The 24,801-nt window shown below is 42.5% G+C and overlaps 1 protein-coding gene across 1 annotated transcript in view; it reads left to right on the top strand.

The window, feature by feature from the left end:
• Nucleotides 1-24,801, top strand: part of VPS13B (vacuolar protein sorting 13 homolog B) — an 843,188-nt gene that overhangs the window by 811,878 nt on the left and 6,509 nt on the right. Inside the window, exons 57-59 of the mRNA XM_063451210.1 lie at nucleotides 5,518-5,694; nucleotides 10,019-10,189; nucleotides 22,703-22,879. Coding sequence (XP_063307280.1) covers nucleotides 5,518-5,694; nucleotides 10,019-10,189; nucleotides 22,703-22,879 — 525 coding nt within the window. The remainder of the gene's footprint in view (nucleotides 1-5,517; nucleotides 5,695-10,018; nucleotides 10,190-22,702; nucleotides 22,880-24,801) is intronic.

The raw sequence follows: 24,801 nt of genomic DNA, 5'->3' as shown, positions 1-24,801 counted from the left end.
ACAGTAGACAAAGACATGATAGTGACTAAGTTGCCGACTAGCCCTTATTGTAAGTCTATGGAATGCAACCCAGTCCATATACTCATTAATAACCCCGACAAGTTCTTAGATAAGTATGGAAATTTATTTGGGTTTCAAATATACGGGACGGGTTTAGATCCTGGGACATTATTGTTTATAGGAATAGAGACTGATACGGTATCCTCCCAGACTCATCAAGTATACCATTCCTTTTACGAAGAGATGAGTATAGATAATAAGATCCCCCATAATGCTAAAAACCTGTTCATCGATTTAGCTGAAAGTATTGCCGGTAGTCTTAATGTTACCAACTGCTATGTGTGTGGAGGTACTAACATGGGAGACCAATGGCCTTGGGAAGCAAAGGAGGTAATGTCCGGTTCTGAGGCAGTTGACCAACTAATATCTACACAAGCCGATTATCATTTGAGTGTTAGAGGTAAATCTGAGTGGAGATTAAAGACCTCCATCATAGGTTATGTTTGCATAGCAAGGAAAGGAATAATGTATAATACTTCTGTAGGAGAATTAACTTGTCTAGGGCAAAAAGCTTATGATGATGATACTAAAAATACAACTTGGTGGTCGGCTTCAAATGTCTCAGAACCATCTAACCCGTTTGCTAGATATGCCAGTTTAAAGGATGTGTGGTTTGATTTATCCATCACATCTACCTGGAGAGCCCCAGCAAATTTGTACTGGATCTGTGGTAAGAAAGCCTATTCGGAGTTGCCACAGGACTGGGAAGGGGCATGTGTGTTGGGTATGCTCAAACCATCCTTCTTCTTGTTACCGATTGAAACAGGTGAGACTTTAGGTGTTAAAGTGTATGATGTGAATCATAGGAAGAAAAGGGGACCCTTAGAGATGGGCACCTGGGAAGATAATGAATGGCCTCCCCAGCGTATCATAGATTATTATGGGCCAGCCACGTGGGCAGAAGATGGTACCTTTGGTTATAGAACCCCAATTTATATGCTCAACCGTATTATAAGATTACAGGCGGTGGTTGAGATTATTACTAATGAGACCTCACAAGCACTCAATCTTCTAGCGAAGCATAATACCAGGATGAGGACAGCAGTGTACCAAAATAGATTAGCCTTGGATTACCTTTTGGCAGTAGAGGGAGGTGTATGTGGGAAGTTTAACCTGAGCAATTGCTGTCTTCAAATAGATGACGAAGGGCAAGCAATAGCTGAGCTTACTAGCCATATGGTTAAACTAGTGCATGTGCCTACTCAGGTATGGAAAGGGTACAATCCAAGTAGTTGGTTTGGTAGCTGGTATGAGTGGTTTGGAGGGCTTAAGGCAGTGGTAGGTGGAGTCCTACTGATTTTACTGTTGTGTCTACTCCTACCGTGTCTTATACCCTTAGTAGTTAGGTCTGTGCAAAGCCTGATAGGAAGTATAGCAGAGAGGAAGGCTGCTGCACAGATAATGGCGATATATAAGTATAAGGCTCTAGATCAGGGAGAACCAATGCAAGAAGATGAATGTTGAAGATTCACATCATAAGATAAGTCTGGTCTGGTTCATGGTAACCTGAGGTATATGCAAACCAAGGTTAAGTGATGCCTCAAGTAATTGTGAAATATCAGAGGCATCAAAGGGGGGAATGTGATGTAATTCCAGTAAAATACAAGTTTAGCAGGCTAAGATTGCCACAAGGCATATGTATGTATATGTGTTTGTAGTATCAGTTAGTTAATTACACGTAGCTAAGATACTGTTATCACTGTACTGACCAGGTGCAGGAATGTAAGAACTGGAATTACGCGTCCCTCTCCTTTGTATCAGATGAGCCACGTGGTTAGACCGGATGGATGAGTTTAGACTCTATTTATTAAATAGGTTAAGGGTATGTGTGGGTGTAGTTAATTGTGGGAGGAGCTACAGTGCTATATAAGGAATGTACTCTATGTATTCAGTACTCAGACTTTGCTGTATTTTGGTGACGCTAGTCCCTCTGAGTCCCGATCGGTGATCCAATAAAGAATCTCTTCCTTCCTGAAGAAACCTGTGTCCATCTCTCTGTGCTTGGCTTCCGTCAGTTTCTCCGGTATCACTACAGCAAACATTGGTAACGGGGAACTAATCAGCGGGAGGGTGTCACTGTTTTGCACAAATGGAGATGAAATAAAACAGTTCTTTGGCACCAAAAAAATGGGACTTCGCAATAAAATCTTCCTTCTTCCAACAGCAATCTGTGTAATGCTGTGTTAGCATTTAACCCGTTCCTTGCCTTTTTTATTCACTTTGTTCTGTGTGTTTAATCTGAACACGCCATACTGTCCAACTTTTGAGGATAACTGATGAATGGGCCAAGAACCCAGGGCCAATAGATCACTATGGATGATTAGTGTACACTGCAAAACAGGTTCATTATAGCTGGTCTATACAGATCCCCACCTATGTTATATTAAAGCTCAGATTACCGATCACGTTTGTTACAGAACAGATACTGTACCCTGCCTATCTTATTATAGTGCAGATTCCGTACCCCTGTTATGTTACAATATCGATTGCTTTCGCATTTTATTACAGTGCAGATTCCCTAGCCCTGTTTTGTTACAGTGCGATTCATTTACTCATGTTTATTACAGTGCAGATCACTTACCCCTATTTTGCTATAACGCAGATCACTTATCCCTATTTTGTTACAGCGCTAATCACTTTACCCCTGTTAAGTTACCCCCCACCCCCATTATTTTACAGTGCAGATTCCTTACCCTTGTCAAGTTTCATCCTGTATTGTAATATACCTGGGTTAGGGAACCTGTATTGTAATATACCTGGGTTAGGGAATGTGTATTGTAATATACCTGGGTTAGGAAGTGTGTAATGTAATATACCTGGGCTAGGGAATGTGGATAAACATTCCCTAACCCAGGTATATTACAATACAGGTTCCATATGCCCTGTTTTGTTACAATACAGGTTCTCTTCGTGTATATAGCAATATAGGTTCCCTCTTTGATGTATTTTGTTAGTTCCCTTTCTATATATTGTGACTTAGTGGTTCATATAGCTTGACTGTTACCAACATAATAGGAATGTATATGACGTTTGATTGCTGTATTCGTGGTAATCTCAGTATTTCATCCTTCCAAGGTTGATAAAATGAGTACCGTTAAGTTGGGTTATAACTTGTAACCCTGGGAATTACTTGAAAGCTAAAACCCTTAATTTACCATCTTTTATATTGTACGAGCTGCGGAATATGTTTGCGCTATATAAATAACATTTTGTGTTAACGCAGGTACCAGCATCTTTATTGTTTAGAATACACAAGGGCCCAGAGAAATCTTGCCAATTATTTCACGGTGTGGCAGTATTGAAGGGCTGCACTAGATTTGTTACTCATATCTGAGCCGTTTCATAAAACCCATTACCGTGTTTCACACGAAGTACCCTGTAAAGTCGCCTGGATGCCGAGTGTGATACAGACGTTCCTCTCCCTGGTGTTAAAACAGTCACACTCAAGCAACTTAATGCTTTATGCATCACTTCACAGCTAGCCTACTCTTCAGAGTTCCTAGCTAATTGCCCAGTCTGCAAACACTGCGTGTGTTAAACGTGCTCTCGATGCTTTATTGTGATAGAAAACTTAACAATGTTCATTGCGGTCAGTGAACCAGGAATGGAAATTTAATAAAGAAAAAGCAAGGTTTTGAGGCCAGCTGTTATATAAACTCAGTGAAAGTGGGGAATCAGTAATTTGCGCGAGTGGTAGAATTCTTCACACCCTTGATTGAGAGGAAGAGCAACATTTCGATGACCCTGGTATTAAATCCAGTTTTGCTGTATAGTGATCTGGTAAATGTCCTAAATTAGATTTTGGATTAGCGTTTGGGAGATATGATGTGTTTGTTATGCATTCCATACTGACCCTACACAATGATGGGCTGTCAGATGCTCTCAGCTAGGGGTAGAACAATCTAATGTACTAATGTGAGGGAATCTTCTTTATATGCAGGGACATGCTCTGCACAGCTTAATCCGGTGGTTTGATGTTACTATGAAAAAAAAGTACAATGTTTTGTGTTATTGTTATTATATTTAAAGTCGGTAATACCATACCTTTCAAGTGTTCTTATTTAGGAGGGAAGGTCGCTGTTTTTGGACCCAAATCCCTATTTTTTAGGAGTTCCATTTTGTTGGTGTGTCTGAGCGTATAACAGAGCCCCAACACAATAATACTCCCAGCAATGTGTCTTTAAACTACAATAAATGTGTTTATAAATGTTGTTGTTTTAAATTAAATTTTAGTTCTATAAATTGTTATAATTAAGTCACCTGAAATATTTTAGAATTTCTGGTCATCCCCTCTAAAATTAAAGTGTCTCTCTTGTCCATTTAAATTGGAGGGTGGTATGGGTAATCCTCACATTTTAAAAGGGACTTTTTAACTTGAACTATTTTTTCACCATGCACATAGAGCACTAAAATTCTAAAAAATAAAACCAACCTATAACTGCCAAGAGCCAATGTCAGCCTTGTGTATTCCCAGCTGGCAAGGATCTTTGGGGGTTGTAGTTTGCGTAGGTAGAGGTCCGGTGTTTTTAATATGCCTGACACCGGACGTGAGAATGCAGTCAGCATCATGCTAGGTTAGTCATGACTCTGCTTTGGTACAGCAGAGAAGCTGGTCTGTGTTTCCTGAGATGCTTGCCAACTTTGCCATCATGTTATGCGTTCTGACATATCTGATTTTATTGTATCACCGTGTCATGGCTATGTGTAAATAATTTTTCTGTATTTTACTCATTGATTTGCATGCCGTGCCAGAGTTGCACCACCAAACTCTTTTCTTTTTTATGTTGCGCATTGTAAAAGTGCTCATTTCGAATACTGTCTTTATTCCTTCCCGAAATTTTCTTTCCTAAAACAGCAGCCTAAAGTAAGTCACGTATTAAGCCATCCTGTCTGGAATTGGCAAAAGAAATCGTCTCACACTAAACAAATTAGTGTGGGATGGCAATGCATCATGGGAAGTGTAGTTGATAAACATCTGGGATGCCAGACAGGAACATCTGACAAATTGCTCTGGAATTCCACATTTATATTTGAAAAGTCCAGAACCTCATACCAAAGTCCACTTCTCTCAGATGAAATGCCATGTTGGCATCCCCTAACTAACTTACTGCTTTTTGTTGATTTTTTTTTTTATTTTTTACTTTTTAATAAAACACCACTCAAATTAGTCTTTTATCTGCAACACATATGGAACATTTTTCTAGGTGTGTGGAGTTTTCCTGGCAGGTTATTGGGTGTCTCTGGCTTGTGGAGAACACGGTGCGTTAATAATTAAGCTGCAGTTTCCTGCTATTTCCTTAAGGTCTGATGGTCTTTGTTAAAATCTGACATCTCCTCTATGTTTCATGTGAATCCTTTTTGAGTTATTACAGGTATACACATTAGCCGTCAGACATGAAAAGTTATCCTGCTTGTGTTTCTTCTCACGCTAAACGATATGTATTCTGTTCTCCCCAGGCTGGGTGGTGGGGTCTTTGGAAATACTTGGAAGTCCTGCAAGTCTGGTAAGGAGCATTGGGAATGGAATTGCTGACTTCTTCAGGCTCCCGTACGAAGGACTCACACGTGGCCCAGGAGCTTTTGTTAGTGGAGTCTCCCGAGGCACCACTTCTTTTGTAAAACACATCTCAAAAGGTATTGTCTTTGTACTAAGCAGCAATTGATTAACTACAGTCAAATGGGGTTCGTCAGAACATGAGGGTCTCTGAGTGGATATCATTTTCCAATCCTAAAAGGCAGTTAGTAGTAGGAGATTTTTTTTGAGAAAATTACATTTTAACTTTTTGCGAGACCCTGTTCTTTGGGGCCTTTTCACAAAATAGAGGATTTATTCGATAAACAAAGAACTGTGCAGAATTTACAAAGGGAATTGCAAATTTTAAACCTACATTTCCGAGCTAGAACTATTGCTGAATTGGATGTTTTTTTTTAAGTTTTGCTATTTCTACCTAAATTTTGCAGTTGTCATATCTCCACAATTCTCTGCTAAATAAAATCATTTGCGGTCATTTGCAAAAGTGAATTGCAAAATTTCGGCAAACATACCGGAGTTGTAAGAATTCTCCAGTTCAGCTTTTTTCCCCAACTTGACGTTTTTAGCTTAGTTTTTGTAATCCGGGTTTTGAGTTCACCACAATTCCCACTTTACAGTAAATCAACCCTCCAGTGGTAAAAATCCCCAAAAATACCAAGTCAAATACAAAGTGAACTCGGATTCACAGAACATACTGAGTGTTTCTATTTGTAAATTTGTGTTGGGCTGCAGAGTTCCTGGTGAATACACAGAAGTCCCCAATAACATATAATAATAGAAATATATATTTGCAGTGTCTGTTAAAATATGGCAAGTTACACCAATTTGTGCTGGCAAGCTAAATACCTGGCACTCTGAGCTGATGGTTTATAGCAATTCTAAGACTAGATTAATTAATGTTATTAAATTATGGATTACAAGGAATTCAAGCGAAAATATGTGTACAAAATAAATAAATACATTTCAGAAATGTGAATTTCATTCAATATTCCAGACAACCTATATTTTATTGAATAACCCTGCTTGTCTTGCCATTGTTATACGTGATAGAACAATTTCATTGTTGGCAAATTACATTTCTGTTACCTAAACACATTCTCCAAAAAGCTGACTATTGATTTAATTAAGGTATGTCGCTACTGACATAAAAAGATTCTCTGATCTAAAATTAGAATTTGAGCCATTTGAGTCTGTAAATGTCTTAACAGAAGGTGGCAATGTAGCAGTTTATAAGTGTAAAGGAAAGTCGATTTTCAGGATTGGGTTCCCTTAGAGTGCAAATTTCAAGAGCAATTGTTGTCTAGAATGCCATAATATCACCTAATGGTAAGTGTGGATGGTTGAAACGAGAAAATAGCCAGTTGTCACCTGCGATTCTAAAGCACAAAAACTAACAATTTTTTTTTCTTCAAATCAACATTCCCCGAAGCCAAGGATTATTGTACATTTTGATTGAGGAATTGGCAAATTGTTATTCTGTTTCCTTGAGTGAGAATTCTTGGGGTGAAAAGAGAACTTTCAACAAGGAAAACAGAATTTTCTAAATGAATGTACCTGAGATGATTATTGATAACCCCCAATGTCCTGATCTATGTATATGCCAGAGGTATTATCACATCCCGTTATCATGTCCCGAATACCTATATACCAGTGTTATTCCATTCTATTAAGGGTATAATGTATCTGCACAGATGAAATGTTTCTGTGTGGCTGAGATATATCCCATGTACCAGGAGGAAGACAGTATTTTAAGTTCACAGGAGTATATAAGATCCTAAGTGAGGTTTTATATAGATCTTCTTTGTGGGAAGCCTTCAAAAAAATGATCCCCCTCTCCCCCCAGTAGTAATGTGATGCTGGCTGTAGAGCATGCTGCACGTGATATATAAAGAAACATTAGGGATATTCAGTTTTTCTGCAAACCATTAGAAACTTTACCCTGTATTGGCCCAGTCTTCTAACATGGATTTGTGTAGTCACAGGCTCACTCCTGCATTCTAGATACAGCAGGAAAATACAGAAACAGTGACATCTGGTGGAATGATGTAGTAACGATACAAGTGTTTAAGGAAAATTGGGTAAAAAGCTGTAATAAGCATAAAATAGTATGTTACTTCCAAACCAAGCCTGGACCTGAGAAACCTCCTGAATGCACTTTGCCTTCTGTTAACACACAGGTTCTTAAACCCTGGGTCAGGGCCCAAAGTTGGTCCACATGCTCGTTTTTCAGTGGGTCACCATTGGTTGGAACAAGCATATTCTATTAATCATACTCCTGGCAAATGCCCACAGTAAATTGCTTATACACACACACCAGTGGAGGAGTTAAGTTTTCAGTTTATTTTATATATATATTGTCTCTGGTACCGACACCGGACATTACATTGTTTCTGGTATCTACACCGGCTATTACATTGTCTCTGGTACGGACACCGGATATTACATTGTCTCTGATACCGACACCGTACATTACATTGTTTCTGGTACCTACACCGGATATTACATTGTTTCTGGTATCTACACCGGCTATTACATTGTCTCTGGTACGGACACCGGATATTACATTGTCTCTGATACCGACACCGGACATTACATTGTTTCTGGTACCTACACCGGATATTACATTGTTTCTGGTACCTACACCGGACATTACATTCTCTCATACCTACACCGGATATTACATTGTCTCTCGTACCTACACCGGATATTACATTGTCTCTGGTACCTACACCGGATATTACATTGTGTCTCGTACCTACACCGGATATTACATTGTCTCTGGTACCTACACCGGATATTACATTGTCTCTGGTACCTACACCGGACATTACATTGTCTCTGGTACCTACACCGGACATTACATTGTCTCTGGTACCTACACTGGATATTACATTGTCTCTGGTACCTACACCGGACACTACATTGTCACTGGTGCCTACACCAGACATTACATTGTCTCTGGTACCTACACCGGACATTGTATTGTCTCTGGTATCTACACTGGGCATTGTCTCTGGTACCTACACTGAACTTTACATTGTCTCTGGTACCTACACCGGACATTACATTGTCTCTGGTACCTACACCGGATATTACATTGTCTCTGGTACCTACACCGGACATTACATTGTCTCTGGTACCTACACCGGACATTACATTGTCTCTGGTACCTACACCGGACATTACATTGTCTCTGGTACCTACACCGGAGATATTAAATTGTCTCTCGTACCTACACTAGACATTACATTGTCTCTGGTACCTACACTGGACTTTACATTGTCTCTGATACCTACACCGGACACTACATTGTCACGGATACCTACACCAGACATTACATTGTCTCTGGTACCTACACCAGACATTACATTGTCTCTGGTACCTACACCGGACATTGTATTGTCTCTGGTACGTATACCGGACTTTACATTGTCTCTGGTACCTACACTGGACTTTACATTGTCTCTGGTACGTATACCGGACTTTACATTGTCTCTGGTACCTACATCGGACATTACATTGTTTTTGGTACCCTTTCACACTCTCAATCAGTGGAGAGAAGGCTCTTTTTTTAAAGATCTAAAGAGAAGGCTCTTTTTTAAAGATCTAAATACTTTATTGAACATGTATGCAGGAAGAGAGAAAGCCAATTAAAAGAACACTCCAAGCACCATAACCACTACAAAGCATCACAGGATTACTCTTAGTGAATAAACTAAGCCCTGGAATGCAGGACATTACCAAAAGTTCCTGCTGAGGATGTAGTGGAGGTGGGGAGTGGTGGCCAGTGAACTTCATGTAAGAAGCTAAACCGATCAAAAATGGTATGACTCCTTACACAAGAGGGGTGCCAGGACAATCATGGCACCACAAACATTAGCCAGCTGGAATGGTTGTGGTGTTTGGAGTATCCCTTTAAGTTCTAAATCGCAGATTTGGGAAAATACCCAGCTCTGTAAAATTGGGGAATTTATCCAACTCTATTTTGGCCATAATTTGGGAAGGAATACTACACATACGTTTTTAGTAAATATAGGTAATTATTCAGACATGTAAATGAACTGGTTTTACGTGATTTCATATAGGGAGATCACCTAAACTTAATTGGACCTAAATTTCAATGTGCTAAGTCCCCAGTGAATCCATCATGCAATGCTATCAGACCATGAAAAGTTATATAAAGTTTCAGAACAATAATAATTGGGTATTCTGCATGTTTTCCATCACTACTAATCAAGTCTGGTCCTTCAGGTGTCTAAGGAAGAAGTAAATAGCATTACTTGGCTAGCACTTGTGTCCAAAGTTTTCCACGGAGCTTGTGGGTTGCATAGATAAAGCACAATACAGTATTATTTATGTCGGCAAATGTTGTTTTGTTGTTTAGTGTTATAGTGGAGGTTTATTTCCCGATGTCTTTTTCCGCAGGTACATTGACATCTCTCACTAACCTAGCCACAAGCTTGGCCCGGAACATGGACAGACTGTCTTTGGATGAAGAACATTACAACAGGCAGGAGGAGTGGAGGAGACAGCTGCCAGACAATTTGGGAGAAGGGTTAAAACAGGGACTGTCCCGTCTAGGAATAAGCCTGCTCGGTAATCTAACCTGAACACTTCATTCTGCCATATTTACATGGTATTTTTTCCATCTTGCTCACAATGGTCATCTCTCTTTCTTTCTTAATTCCAATTCTATTGAGTTTTCTTTAATAATATTGCAGTTGCAGCTATAGCCAAAATTATAATTTACAATTAACCATAAGTATCAGTGGGTAAATATCTGATTATAACTGTATTGTCAGACCGTGCAAATGGAGTCAACCATGAAATAGCCTACGTGAAATTAATAATATGTTTGTAAGTAATAATGTGTTCTTCACAGCAGAACTTGGCCTACAAGTCTTTATCTCTCAATATTCCTTGTAGCTTTGCTGACAAATCTTTTGTTCATTAAGTTTAATTCCTTTTAAATCATTTGTGGTAGATCCTTCTACTATTATCATTTCCGTACATTTTTAGTCTTACCTGAGGCAGTCGTCTTCATTTCAATGTTGGCTTCAAATTTTTGTGCGTGTGTGCTTTCTACTTTTAAAATACATGTGGCAAGAAATGCAGTCATTTGATTAAATTTACCACTGTATGTATATACATATGTATTCAAATGATTGCAATAAAAATTGAATAACCGATACAGCAGGGCTGTCCCTCCTAAACAGGGATCATTTGTAGCAGACTGGTTCAAATATGCCAGTGAAATCGTCCCCTGCTAAAATATGGAAATATAGATTTAGATGCCATAAAAAAATAATTAACCCATTTCCCTGCTCGTTGACCTATTCTTAATTCAGTTTGATGCTATAGACAGCATGTTGTCTGACATTTCTACTCTCTGACTTTACCACCTTCACGTGAAGACTTTTCCTTCCTAATCTTTCCAAAACCTGTTTTCCTCCCTCTAACTTCGTGTTACTACACCTTGTTCTCACAGTGCTCTTCCACCTGTGTGTAGATTAATCACTTACTTTTGTACTTTTCGATCTTCGGTCACCAGATCCGTTCACTGCTTTTAGCTGGATATATTTGTACTTAGACATACAATCCTTTTTGATTCAGAAATATCACGGTAAAAATAATTGGTGTTGGTTGAGACCCTCGGCTTCTTTATCTATTGAGTTGCTCCAGTGGGTTCCTCTTATTACAAAACATGCAGTCTGGAGCTAGGTTTGTATTTTGTTGATGTGTTCAATTAACTTTTAGAGGGTCACACAATGCAATGCATCAAGACAACTCACAGTGGTAGACGTGACTACTGGGGAAGAGAAAAAAAAAATACCGTACCACTGTGCTAACTAAAGACTTACCTCAATCCGAAATGTGGACCTAAAGCTATTTCTATCCCAAACACTAGAATACTGAAAGGGACACCATAGGCACTATAACCATATCATCTAAATTAATTATTTATACAGCATGGAGTCCCCTGGCATTGTCCCTCAATCCAGTGTCCCTCATTACTGCTCCGGCTAATGCTTCCTCACTGGCCCGAGCATTACAAAGGGGCTGAATTGCTGATAACTCTTGTTTAGCATTAAAATATTTAAAACGTTGTAATGCTGAACAGAAGGACAGCACCAGGGGACCCCAAGCACTATAACCACTTCAATGTGATGAAGCAGTTGTTGTAATGCTGAACAGAAGGACAGCACCAGGGGACTCCAAGCACTATAACCACTTCAATGTGATGAAGCAGTTATGTTGCCTACAGTGTCCCTTTAAATAATGCTTTAAGAGTTAAAATGGAGGTTTTGTGGGGGTTTTTTTTTACAATTTTTTTTGAATTCTTGAGATGGATATTATTAAGCTCTCTTGATTGTGCTTTGTGGGAGGGGGCTATCCCAAAGTGTGTCCCCCTCATTCTCTAGTTCTGTAGGACTGTAGCTCAGTATTTAGATGTACTGTTATAAGAACACAGAGGATAAGCCAGAGTCAATTGTCTAAGTCACTGGTTTGTGTGACTGTAAACATTTAGCAAAAATGAATGTTCATTCACTGTGCAAGCCAACAGAATGAACACCAATATCTCTTTATTTCCATGTTAATCACTCTGCTTTTACAGTGTTGCCTTACTTTCCTGTTAGCACTATTTTTTTATAAATGTCCCTTCGTGCACGTTAGCCCACATCGCACTAGGAGTAACTATGAAAGGGGCTCAGTTGGTGCTTATGGTAGCTTGCTCGGCCGAGATGAGGAGTCAATGTTATATTACATTAGTGCAGCATTCTACCTAGAGCTTATCATTGCACAAATTGTACAATATTGTTTCACTTTTCTGTTTTTCATTCTTCAATCACAATCTCCCTCCCACGACTACAACCACCACTTTCACTGTATGCAAATCCCCACTGAAATGACATGCTCATAGTCTGTGTTCCTGTGTGTGTTCCATATGTCACAATTGTTATTATTTATTTTTAAAGATGTAAAGCAATGAAAGAATGTCTTGTTTGTGTATTTTTAATGTTAGCACTGTTCTGTGTTACTGTTCTGTAGCTCACACCGGATCATTCCTTCACAATCTGTCTATCTGATTCACTATACGGATATATACACACAATGTGTCTGCTGTGTGAATGTGACATAAAACGAGAGGTTAGAGAGGGTTTTTTTTTATTTCCACCAGCCTAATCCGCTGCTCTTAAAGAAAAGGACCGATCAAAGTGACCATAGACATTCCACAACTACAAGTTGCGGCGATGGTCCTGTAAGGGTTTGTAGGCTTTCCTAATCTTTGGTGCATTGGTCCTAAAATTTTAACCACAAGCCTCAAAAAGGAGGAAGTGGTGAAATGTTACATGTTGAGCCAGACGTGCTGGAAGTGATTTACATTCTAGCATCATATGATGCGCGTCATTGTCATTTGTTAATCCCTGCACATTCCACGGAGAAGTGATGAAAAGGTTATTTAGAGACACACAGAAAAATCACTCTAAACAGAGACCTTCCCCAGGGATGAGATTAAACCTTTGACTGACTAAAAGACAGTCCTGCTTGACAGTCCTCCTTAGGAAGTTCCCTAGCTTAGCTTAAAGGAACACTATAGTGTCAGCAATACAAACATGTATTCCTGACACTATAGATCTAAACATGCAGCGGCCTCCCTGCCAGCAAAGTAAAAGGTGAGCTTGCTTACCTTTTTTTCCAGCACCGCACCGGTCTCCATCAAACCTGATGATCTCATGCAATCCTTTGCCATAGGAAACCTTAGGGAAACTATTGCGCATGCGCTGGAAAACGCAGCACTGCGACAATCAGCATCTCATCATAGAGATACATTAAATCAATGTATCTCTATGAGGAGCATTCAGTGTCTCAATGCAGAGCGTGGAGACACTGGATGCGCAGCACTGACCCAGGAAGCCCCTCTAGTGGCAGGCTGAGTGACTAGGCAGTAATGTAAACCCTGCCTTTTGTCTGAAAGAGCATTGTTTACATTAAAAACATTGTGTGCACAAAGCCCCTATCTGTTAATCTCTCTACAGTTCGTATGTATATTTCTGTATGTTGTATCAATATATCTCCTTTTACAGTGTCCCTGTTTTGGAACCAAATCCCTCTGTCCCTCTATTTTTTTATCTTAAATGTCCCTCTGTTCTAGGAGCTCCATATTGTTGGTGTGTCTGACTGCCAGTCGGTGTAAATAAGACACATTGTTCTTGTTCTAAATTACATTTTAGTTGCATAAGTTATTAGTAAGTCACCTAAAATTTCTTAGAACAGCCCTCCTCTCCCCCCCCCCCCCCCCACTAGTACCCCTATAAGTAAAGTGCCCGTCTTTGTCCATTTGAAATGTTGGAAGATATGTGTAACCCTGACATTACACAGGTAAGTTTGTTTAAGCAGAACCGTCATTACTTCTGATTCCCGTTCACTTTAATTTGTTTTACACGGTACAGTTCGTCCTCAATGTTCTACAACATTACAGAACATGTCATAGGTAAGCTAGATTCTACGGCTATATTGTAAAGAGCATTGGAGATAGATTCAAGCTGTGTCTGTGGTTGGTACAGAGAGTTACATGGGTGCAAAGTGAACACATTGTTCTAGGAATCGGTGGGAGGAGGTATCTTCTCACAGCTCCACACATGTTTTCTCTAAACACGGCTTCATCTTTCGATTTATTTGTATGCTTCTTTGCAATTTACTGTGTGGTTTTGCCTGTCTATGGATCATCAGCTGAGTCAGTTGAACATTGTATTTCTCTGATCAACCACATTCAACCTCTTTGTTTGTCCCAACAGTTTTGGGTGGGACCTCATTTCATCTGGTAATTACTTTTTAAAGTCATTTTTTTACTGCACTTTTTCTGAAATATTTTTCCAGTAATATATTGTTTTGTTTACATTCAGGGAGTTCTATTTTAGAACTATTTTTTTTCTATTTTATTTCTATTATACCTTTCTAATTTATTTGTTTTATATCCCTGTTGACTGCTGGTTAGTCAGGATATGATATAATAACCCCAAGCAAGCCCATTAAGGAACTCTCTGGGCACTATAACAACTTCATTGAAATTAAGTTGTCATGGTGCCCGGAGGCCCCTTGCGCTGGCTTACCTTTATGGGTTAAACTGTTCATGAATGGTATAACCCCAGAGTCTCCTTTCCATCGCTGCTTCTCTCTGCCCTCTCCACATCCACTCCCCATTCATAAAAATGGGTTTAAAAGGTACGTAACTTTTTCAAGTCGTTTTTATGAATGGGGAGCTACTGATTTTCCTAGAGCATCAGATGGCCACTTTAAGCCAGTCAGCAGCGCCCCGGCCCAGTGGCTCTTCCAGGCTTCTGTTCTGAAGCAGATGTGGAGAGGACAAAAAGAGGAGACTTTGGGGTTAAAGGTAAGCCGGCACCAGGGACCTTCTGGCCCCATAACAACTTAATTTTAATAATTAAAAATAATTTAAATGTTTAATTATTTAGCGTCTGGCCATCGCATCCTAGGAAGACAACCCATTAAAAATTAAAAAAAATAAGATAAATAAATAGTTTACAGGCTTAAGACCCATATATTAAATGAAGGTGTTTTGCCTCCATATGCGTCCACCTGCCATATCTAGTAAATGTTTAAAAACTAGTAAATGGGCAGCCTCATGGGGATGGGGCCTGGGAAATAACAAGTGGGACACTGCCATGGACATCCAGTGGGGACTACTTTAAAGATTTCAAGACGACCTGGTGTCCTCCTGGCCTCACCCATGGTAATGGGTAAGGGGCCCTAATATTAACAATTATTAAAGGTGGCGATCTATCCTCTCTCCAGGCCCTGCTAGGTCCTCTAGCATGAATTTTTAAAGTCCCCGGCTGCCCAGTTGCTAGTTGTTTTTTTTATGTCTAGTAGATATGCTCCACCTGCGCACGATAGGTGAGCCCATATGGAGTACATTATCTTCATTATAGTAATATGGGGGTATTATTGACCCCCATAGGATTTTTTTTTTTCATCCGACCCATAATTACCCTCATGCCGCCGACGTTTTTTTTTGTTTTTTTTTAACTATTTCATTAGAAAAAAAGAAAATAGTTATGTTTTTATGGCACTTTCTCAATAACTGCTTTATTAGGTTCGAGGCGCCCTTAATATTTCAGTATTTTTCCAAGGCACCCCAAGTCAAAAGTTCTAGGTTGTATATCTGTACAGCGCTGCTGCATTTACTAGCGCTATAGTATAATGTACAGTGTTGGTGTTTGAAGGGGTGCTTGAATACATTTATTTGTTTTATTACAGGGGTGTGTGTGTGTGTTTGTATGTAATGTTTGCATTTGATTGAAGGGGTGTGTCTCATGGTAATGTTTACTTTTAAATGTGGATGTACATTTGTGTGAAGTATTTGTGTTTGAGTGAAAGGGTGTGTTTGTATATATATATATATATATTTTATTTATTTTTTTGAGTTTGAATGTAGGGATGTGTTTGTAAAATTTGTGTTAGATTGTAGGAGTGTGCTTGTATGTTGTGCTGGTGTTTGACTGATTGGATGTATGCACATACATACACAGATATTCATGCACATTAACACACAGATCCATATAAATACACTGACACATACACACAAATTCATATAGACATAGACACACATATAGATGCACACCGACACATACAGACACATAGATACACGACATACGACATACACACATGCACCCTGACACACACAAACATTGATACATGCCCACACCATGACACAGATACAAACACTGACATAAAAACACACACCCTGACACACAGAGGCACATACACATATGTGTGCGCACTGACATATATATATATATGTATATATATGTATATGTATATATATATATATATATATACAGATGCACACCCTGACACACACACACACTCATGCACACACACACACACACATACACACTCATACACACACAAACACTCATACACATACTCATACATATACACACACTCATACTCACACTAATATACACACTTACACTAATACACACACTCAAACTCATACAAACACTCGTATGGCTTGGAGTCCTGGTCCTGCTGGGGGGAGTTAAGGGGTCTGGAGCTCTTCATGCTCCTCTTCCCTCACGCTGCGGCTGTCTCCTCTCCCTCCCGCGCCGGCTCTCTGCATGACGCTGGGAGGAAGTGACAGCCAGCCGACATTACAGGGGCCCGGTCGATGGTCTTAAAGGACCGCAGCACTCAACCGGGTGTCTGTTGAGCAGTAATGTTTCCCCGGTTCTATAATCATAGCATCAGGGAAACATTCCGCGGCACCCCTGTGTGCATGTTGCGGTGCCCCAGGGCACCACGGCACACAGTTTGGGAACCGCTGGTTTATTAGTTTATCTGACTGCCTGCGGGTAGATTGTGAAATAAAAGCCATTTGATAAGGAAGTCTTTCTGGCATGAGGGGGCATGGCTACGGAGGCAAGCTTTTGATGCAAAATGTTTTGGGTGCAAAAACTATAAAGATTTGACCTTGCAAAAAATACAGGATGAAAAAAATGAGTCAAAACTCTATCAGATGCATTAAAGGGACACTGTAGGCACCCAGACAACTTCAGCCCATTAAAGTGGTCTGGATGCCAACTCCTATCACCATTAACTCTGCAGGTGTAATTATTGCTGTTTTTATAAACTGCAATATTTACCTTGCAAGCAGGGGCGGACTGAGAGCCTTTGGGGCCCCCGGGCAAAATTAGATCCCAGGCCCTTTGAATGCACAAATATATGTGCATTAAATAAATGTTAAAGGATCACTATAGTGTCAGGAAAACCGCTTTGTTTTCCTGACACTATAGTGCCCTAAGGGTGCTCCCACCCTCAGGGTCCCCCTCCCGTTGCGCTGAAGGGGTTAAAACCCCTTCAGCAGCTTACCTTTATCCAGCACCGGGCCCCCTCGGCGCTGGTGACCTCTCCTCCCCCGCCGACGTCAGCTCATGAGTGGAGCGAAATGCGCATGCGCGGCAAGTGCGCTTTCAAACAGTCCATAGGAAAGCATTTCTCAATGCTTTCCTATAGACGTTCTGCACGTCAGGATGACACCCACTAGAGGTTTGATTAACCCTGCTAAGTAAACATAGCAGTTTCTCTGAAACTGCTATGTTTACATCTGAAGGGTTAAAACCTGAGGGACCTGGCACCCAGACCACTTCATTGAGCTGAAGTGGTCTGGGTGACTATAGTGTCCCTTTAAATACAACTCTCATATAATACAGCATTCCTTTGGATGTGTATATTGTGAAGACCTGTGTATTAATGCATGTTTGTATTTGAGTCTGTGTGAATGCACTTGTGCATGTCTGGATGTAGTGTCAGTGTGAATGCATATGTGACAGGTGACAGAGTGTGTGAGGGAGAGGGTGACAGGTGGCAGAGTGAGGGGGTACCTGGAGTCAGGGAGGGAGGGGGTGACTAGTGACAGAGGGAGGGTGGGGGTGACACAGTGACACAGGGAGGGAGTGATTAGTGACACAGTGACGGAGGGAGTGAGTGATTAGTGACACAGTGACGGAGGGAGTGGTGACTTGTGGCATTGAGGGAGGGGGTGACACAGTGACAGAGAGAGGGGGTGACTAGTGACAGAGGGGGGTGACTAGTGACAGAGGGGGGTGACTAGTGACAGAGGGGGGTGACTGTGACAGGGGAGGGGTGACTGTGACAGGGGAGGGGTGACTGTGACAGGGGAGGGGTGACAGTGACAGGGGAGGGGTGACAGAGGGGGGGTGACAGTGACAGAGGGGGGGTGACAGTGACAGAGGTGGGGTGACAGTGACAGAGGGGGGGTGACAGTGACAGAGGGGGGGTGACAGTGACAGAGGGGGGGTGACAGTGACAGAGGGGGGGTAACCAGTGACAGGGGTGTGACTGTGACAGAGGGAGGGGTGACCAGTGACAGGGGGGGTGACAGTGACAGAGGGGGGTGACTAGTGACAGAGGGAGGGGTGACAGTGACAGAGCGGGGGTGACTAGTGACAGAGGGGGGTGACTAGTGACAGAGGGGGGTGACTGTGACAGGGGAGGGGTGACAGTGACAGGGGAGGGGTGACAGTGACAGGGGAGGGGTGACAGTGACAGAGGGGGTGACAGTGACAGGGGGGGTGACTAGTGACAGAGGGGGGTGACTAGTGACAGAGGGGGGTGACTAGTGACAGAGGGGGGTGACTGTGACAGGGGAGGGGTGACAGTGACAGGGGAGGGGTGACAGTGACAGGGGAGGTGACAGTGACAGAGTGGGGGTGACAGTGACAGAGGGGGGTGACAGTGACAGAGGGGGGGTGACAGTGACAGAGGGGGGGTGACAGTGACAGAGGGGGGGTGACAGTGACAGAGGGGGGGTGACAGTGACAGAGGGGGGGTGACAGTGACAGAGGGGGGGTGACAGTGACAGAGGGGGGGTGACAGTGACAGAGGGGGGGTGACAGTGACAGAGGGGGGGTGACAGTGACAGAGGGGGGGTGACAGTGACAGAGGGAGGGGTGACAGTGACAGAGGGAGGGGTGACAGTGACAGAGGGGGGTAACCAGTGACAGGGGTGTGACCAGTGACAGAGGGAGGGGTGACCAGTGACAGGGGGGGTGACAGTGACAGAGCGGGGGTGACAGTGACAGAGCGGGGGTGACAGTGACAGAGGGGGGGTGACAGTGACAGAGGGGGGGTGACAGTGACAGAGGTGGGGTGACAGTGACAGAGCGGGGGTGACAGTGACAGAGGGGGGGTGACAGTGACAGAGGGGGGGTGACAGTGACAGGGGGGGGTGACAGTGACAGAGCGGGGGTGACAGTGACAGAGGGGGGGTGACAGTGACAGAGGGGGGGTGACAGTGTGACTAGTGACAGAGTGGGGGGGTGATTAGTGCCTACCTGTCTCTCTGCTCCCTCTTCTCTCCAGGCTGCTGCTCCCTCCCCTGGTGGCTGTGATCAATCTCTGTGTGAGAGGAGAATACAGGAAGTGATGTCACTTCCTGGCTCTGCCTCTCCCATCACACAGAGCCGCATGGGACAGGAAGGAGGAGACCTGGCAGAGAGGAGGTGAAGCTGCCAGGTCTCGGGTGAGGGTGAGAGGGGGGTGATTTAAAGAGCGGTAGGTTGCTGGGGCCCTGCGCTGCATCAGGGGCCCCAGCAACCTAATAAAGGAAAATACTTTTTTATTTTTTTGCCGTTCCAGTTGGAGAGATCTCTGATCTCTCCAGCTGGAGCATGGCTTTGCTGCCGGGCCCCTGGCTGCCTCGGGCCCTCGGTCCATGACCGATATGCCCGAGTGGTCAGTCCGCCCCTGCTTGCAAGGTTAAGTCCTCCTCTAGTGGCTGTCTACCAGACAGCCACTAGAGGGACTTCCGGCTTTTTAGACGACTTTGGGTCATCTAAACCAGTGTTCCCCAACCCCCGGGCCGCGGACCGGTACCGGTCCGTGGATCAAACGGTACCGGGCCGCCCAGGGGTGTGGGGTGTGCGAGCCTGCCGGCTAATGCAGGGCTGGCATTGCCCAAGTGCCAGCCCTGCAATGTGCCTGCGGACCGGAGGGGAGATCAGAGATCTCCCTCCCCGGTCTGCAGGCACATTGCTGGCAGCCGGCAGGGGAGAGAGAGAGGACCCAGGAGCTCTTACCTGCAGCTCCTCCGGGTCCTCCTCTCGCGAGATTTGGAGCGTTGCCGCGGTAACCACGGCAACACTCCAAATCTCGCGAGAGTGAACTCTAGCCCTGTAACTGGGCTAGAGTTCACCTCACCACCACCGGACCACCAGGGAATCCCCACCGGACCACCAGGGACTAAGAAATGTCCCCCCTCCTCCCAGTAAAGGTAAGAAGGGAGGGGGGACATCAATATATTAATTTTAATTAAATAAATTTTAAAAAAGCCTCCTTACCCCCCATACACACACTGCCCCCACACACACTACAAACACTGCCCCATGCACACACTACACACTGCCCCATACACACACTACACACTGCCCCATACACACACTACACACATTGCCCCACAAACACTGCCCCCATGCACACACTGCCCCACAAACACTGCCCCCATGCACACACTGCCCCACAAACACTGCCCCCATGCACACACTACACACACTGCCCCATACACACACTACACACATTGCCCCACAAACACTGCCCCATACACACTACACACATTGCCCCCATACACACACTACACACACTGCCCCACAAACACTGCCCCCATGCACACACTACACACACTGCCCCACAAACATTGCCCCATACACACACTGCCCCACAAACACTGTCCCCATACACACACTGCCCCATACACACACTACACACATTGCCCCATACACACACTACAAACACTGCCCCACAAACACTGCCCCATACACAGACTGCACACACTGCCCCATACACAGACTGCACACACTGCCCCATAAACACACTACACACATTGCCCCATACACACACTACACACACTGCCCCATACACACACTACACACACTGCCCCCATACACACACTGCCCCACAAACATTGCCCCCATACACACACTGCCCCACAAACATTGCCCCCATACACACACTACCCCACAAACACTGCCCCCCACACACACACTGCAACTCTCACACACACTGCACCGCTCACACACACATACACACAATTTTGAGTCTATGTCTTTATGTGACTGTGTTTGTGATTTTCTGACTATGTATGTGTCTGCGTGTTTTTTTTAATATATGTGACTGTTTGGTTTTTTTTTTGTCTTATTAAATCAAAACAAGCGGGCCACGGAAAAATTATCAAACGTTTACCGGTCCGCGGCGATAAAAAGGTTGGGGAGCACTGATCTAAACGACACTGGAAGTCCTCACGCTCTGCATGAGGACCTCCAGCGTCGCCGGAATCCCCATAGGAAAGCATTGAATAATGCTTTCCTGTGGAGAAGTCTAATGCACGCGTGGGAGAAGCGTGGGCGGAGCCTGACCTAGCGCCGAGGGACATCCGCGCTGGATTGAGGTATGTGTCTGAATGGGTTTTACCCCTTCAGCGACATGAGATGGGGGGCAGGAGGGAGGAGGGCACTCCAGGATTCTCTAGTGCCAGGAAAACGTGTTTGGAGAATCCCTTTAAAGTTGTATTGGTGTCAAGAGGGTCCTTTTAATGATTTCTCCAGCACAAAAAAAACTAAACAGTTTATAAATTACAAATATATTTGTTCACAATTCTTGGGGTATATATATGGCAAGTAATGGTCCTACCACAGATTTTGCAACCTTCGCAAGGATGCTGATAAGTGACACTTTAAAAGGGGTCGTGAGAAACCATTTGTGTCTTACAGACTATGTCCTATTGCCTCCAAAACAAATAAAACATTTTGATTCCCCTATCGATGTCTCGTTCCATGATGCAGAAGGAGAAGTATTTTCGGTTATTGGAGATAGTAGGTGGGGCCGCAGCAGTGACAGATTTTTGAATGTCACCTTCCTATACAAAAGCCTTTTAAATCTCTGTAGTACAAATATCTACAGAATGGAAACCGAGGAGACGGGGAAAAAGCAATATTATAAAACTGTAAGTAACAGCTCTGTCCCCTGATAAACTTAACATTGCGTTGTTCGCTCCAAAGAAATGAAGTGTTTCAGTACCTAGCCGAAAGGATCGCGTTTCACAGCATCTATTAGGTTTTTTTTTTTTTAAACAACAAAGTCAGAAGCAGAAAGAATATATATCATATATTGGCTGAAGGCGATCTATTCTTCAACTCAAAGCTTAGGTTTACAAAGGGATGAAAATTTTTAATTCCCGGACAGCAGGACGGCTTCCAACGTCTGCTCAAGAGTATACATACATCGTTAGCCAAACTGTGTTACAGCAAGTGCTTAAAGAACAGCATATGGCAGCAAACAAAACTAAATGGATGATGGGTGCTGTAGATATTTAATAAAACAAGGCTCTCAGGGCCACGACTTTAAATGTTAAAAGCACTGTATCATTGACATAATTGGAAAATGCATTAAGCAAAAAGTTGGGATCTCAGTTTCATCCAAACATAACTCTATTCCAAAGCTATATGTATTCCCACTTGGTTTGTATGTGTCTCCCCCTTATCTGGTTGTAATCTATGACTGTTATTTCAGGTGCAATAGCTGGCATTGTAGATCAGCCTATGCAGAACTTCCAAAGGACCTCTGAAGCCCAGGCATCTGCAGGGCACAAGGCCAAGGGGGTTATCTCCGGTGTGGGGAAGGGGATTGTTGGCGTCTTCACTAAGCCAATCGGAGGAGCCGCAGAGCTGGTGTCGCAGACAGGATATGGTAAGTTTCACTGTTGACACTAATTGTTCAGAGATGAATGTGTAATAAATGTGGGGAAAAGGACCAAAAATAGCATTTCTTAGAAACTAATTGTTGTACTTAAAGTACCGCGTGCGAGCCTTCTCCTTGCTCAGAAAATAGCAGTGTATGCAAAATGCACTGCTGTGTGATAACGAATTCTGTGTTGACACACAGACAGTGAGTAACGGTGGTTAATAAAAATAATTATTATAATTACCAATATGGATACCGCACTCTCCTGGATCCCAGGGTGCAACCGGGCCTGAGGTTGCACAATCCTTTGAACTGTTATAAGTTTAAAGTTTGTTGGAAGAACTGTACGGTGTACAGAGACAGTGGTAAGAAAATAGTTTTATAAATCACACTTTATGAGTTAGGTATTGCTGATGTATTCATTGTTGTTGGTTTTTTTTCTTCTCCAAATTGTGTTTTTTTTTCACTAGAATCCACTCAACAACAGCTCCCTCGCTCCTCTAGTGATCAATAGTGGCTAGTGGGTGTTGTAGTTAAATAACTGTAGGTTGCCTTTTTTGAAACAGCATATTTGTAATCAGTAGCAGTGTGGCCATGTTGTTTAATAAAAGTCACTGACGTTATTTAGTTTCTTGGGCTATAGATTTTTTTTCAAATACAGAGTTTCATTTATTTGTGTTGCGCGTACAGGTCTGGCCGCTGTGGTGATTGTTGCTGTGCGGCTAATCGTGAATGTGTACGGCCAGTTTGCGCTGGATGCTATAAATGATCTGTCGTTTCTTTCATACTATTGAAAAAAGTACAATTAATATTATTATTGACTTTGTCATTAATGGGTCATTTCAACACTGCAGACGTGTACTACAATTCCCAAGCTGCTCAGCAAGAACCTGCCGTGCCAGGGAAAGCCATCACTAATTTATTCTGTTTTATTTATTTGGGTTTCAAATCTCTATTCCTGGTCTGAGTGTTCTTTCAGGACGTTCTGTTGCGGCGTTGGGTCTTTTAAGAGCCATATTGTAGTGACAGCTTCATTTATCCTGAAGGAGTTAAACAGAGTAATGTGTTCTTTTAGACAAAATAAGCTAAATTATTGGCCATGGGTTTTATAGGCTACAAGTTGAGTGACTGCATGACATAAACTTTAATAGCAAGGTGCACCGCGCATACATAATGGAATTACTTAAATAAAACCATGATTAATTTTTGCTGCCATCGAGCTGCCGTACCGAGCGGTACATAAAAACGAATGAGCAAATGTAACTTTTTCCTCCATTTAAATCTTTATGAACTGGTATTTATATATACTTTGTAGTGGAAAAAGAGCGAGCACCCTTGCTAAGATTGTAGCAAAAAAATGTCTTCTCCCTCTGTAAGTTTCCGAGGGGTTCGTGCCCCCGTAAAATATTTTATGATATTGCTGAAGGTTTTACAAACCACTAATTCATGGTATAATGACCATGCCTCGTTTATATAGAGCTTTACAAGCCATCCAGATGCACACATGTTCTATCATCTTCCTCTCTTAAGTTTTCCACATTGAGACCTGTTTAAATACTCTACGTTCAATGTCTAATGTGTTGGCAACTCCGAAGAACATACACTGAACCACATGTCTCCAGGGAGCTCATAAATGTATATGTATCAATGTTTAACAGCTGGATACAGTAACCTCACTATAAATACCGTATCTAGGCAAACAGTTTGTTTTTTCAATTTTGACCATCCATGACACATATATAGAAGTATTTTATTATTAAGCAAGAACAGTTAACTACCGCCCTGACTGTGTTCTGTATAAATTGTAAACTCTCTGTGTGTGTGTGTGTGTGATACCATTTGGGGATGGATAAGTCTCAAGGGTATTAGGTTTCCACTAATTGCTAGTTTACGTTTGGCTTTCATGCATTCATTTTTTGGTTTGTAGC

Source organism: Pelobates fuscus, chromosome 4 (genome assembly GCF_036172605.1).
Source record: "Pelobates fuscus isolate aPelFus1 chromosome 4, aPelFus1.pri, whole genome shotgun sequence".
NCBI lineage: Eukaryota > Metazoa > Chordata > Amphibia > Anura > Pelobatidae > Pelobates > Pelobates fuscus.
The sequence above is the reverse complement of the archived record's forward strand: the minus strand, read 5'-3'. Positions and strand labels throughout refer to the sequence as shown.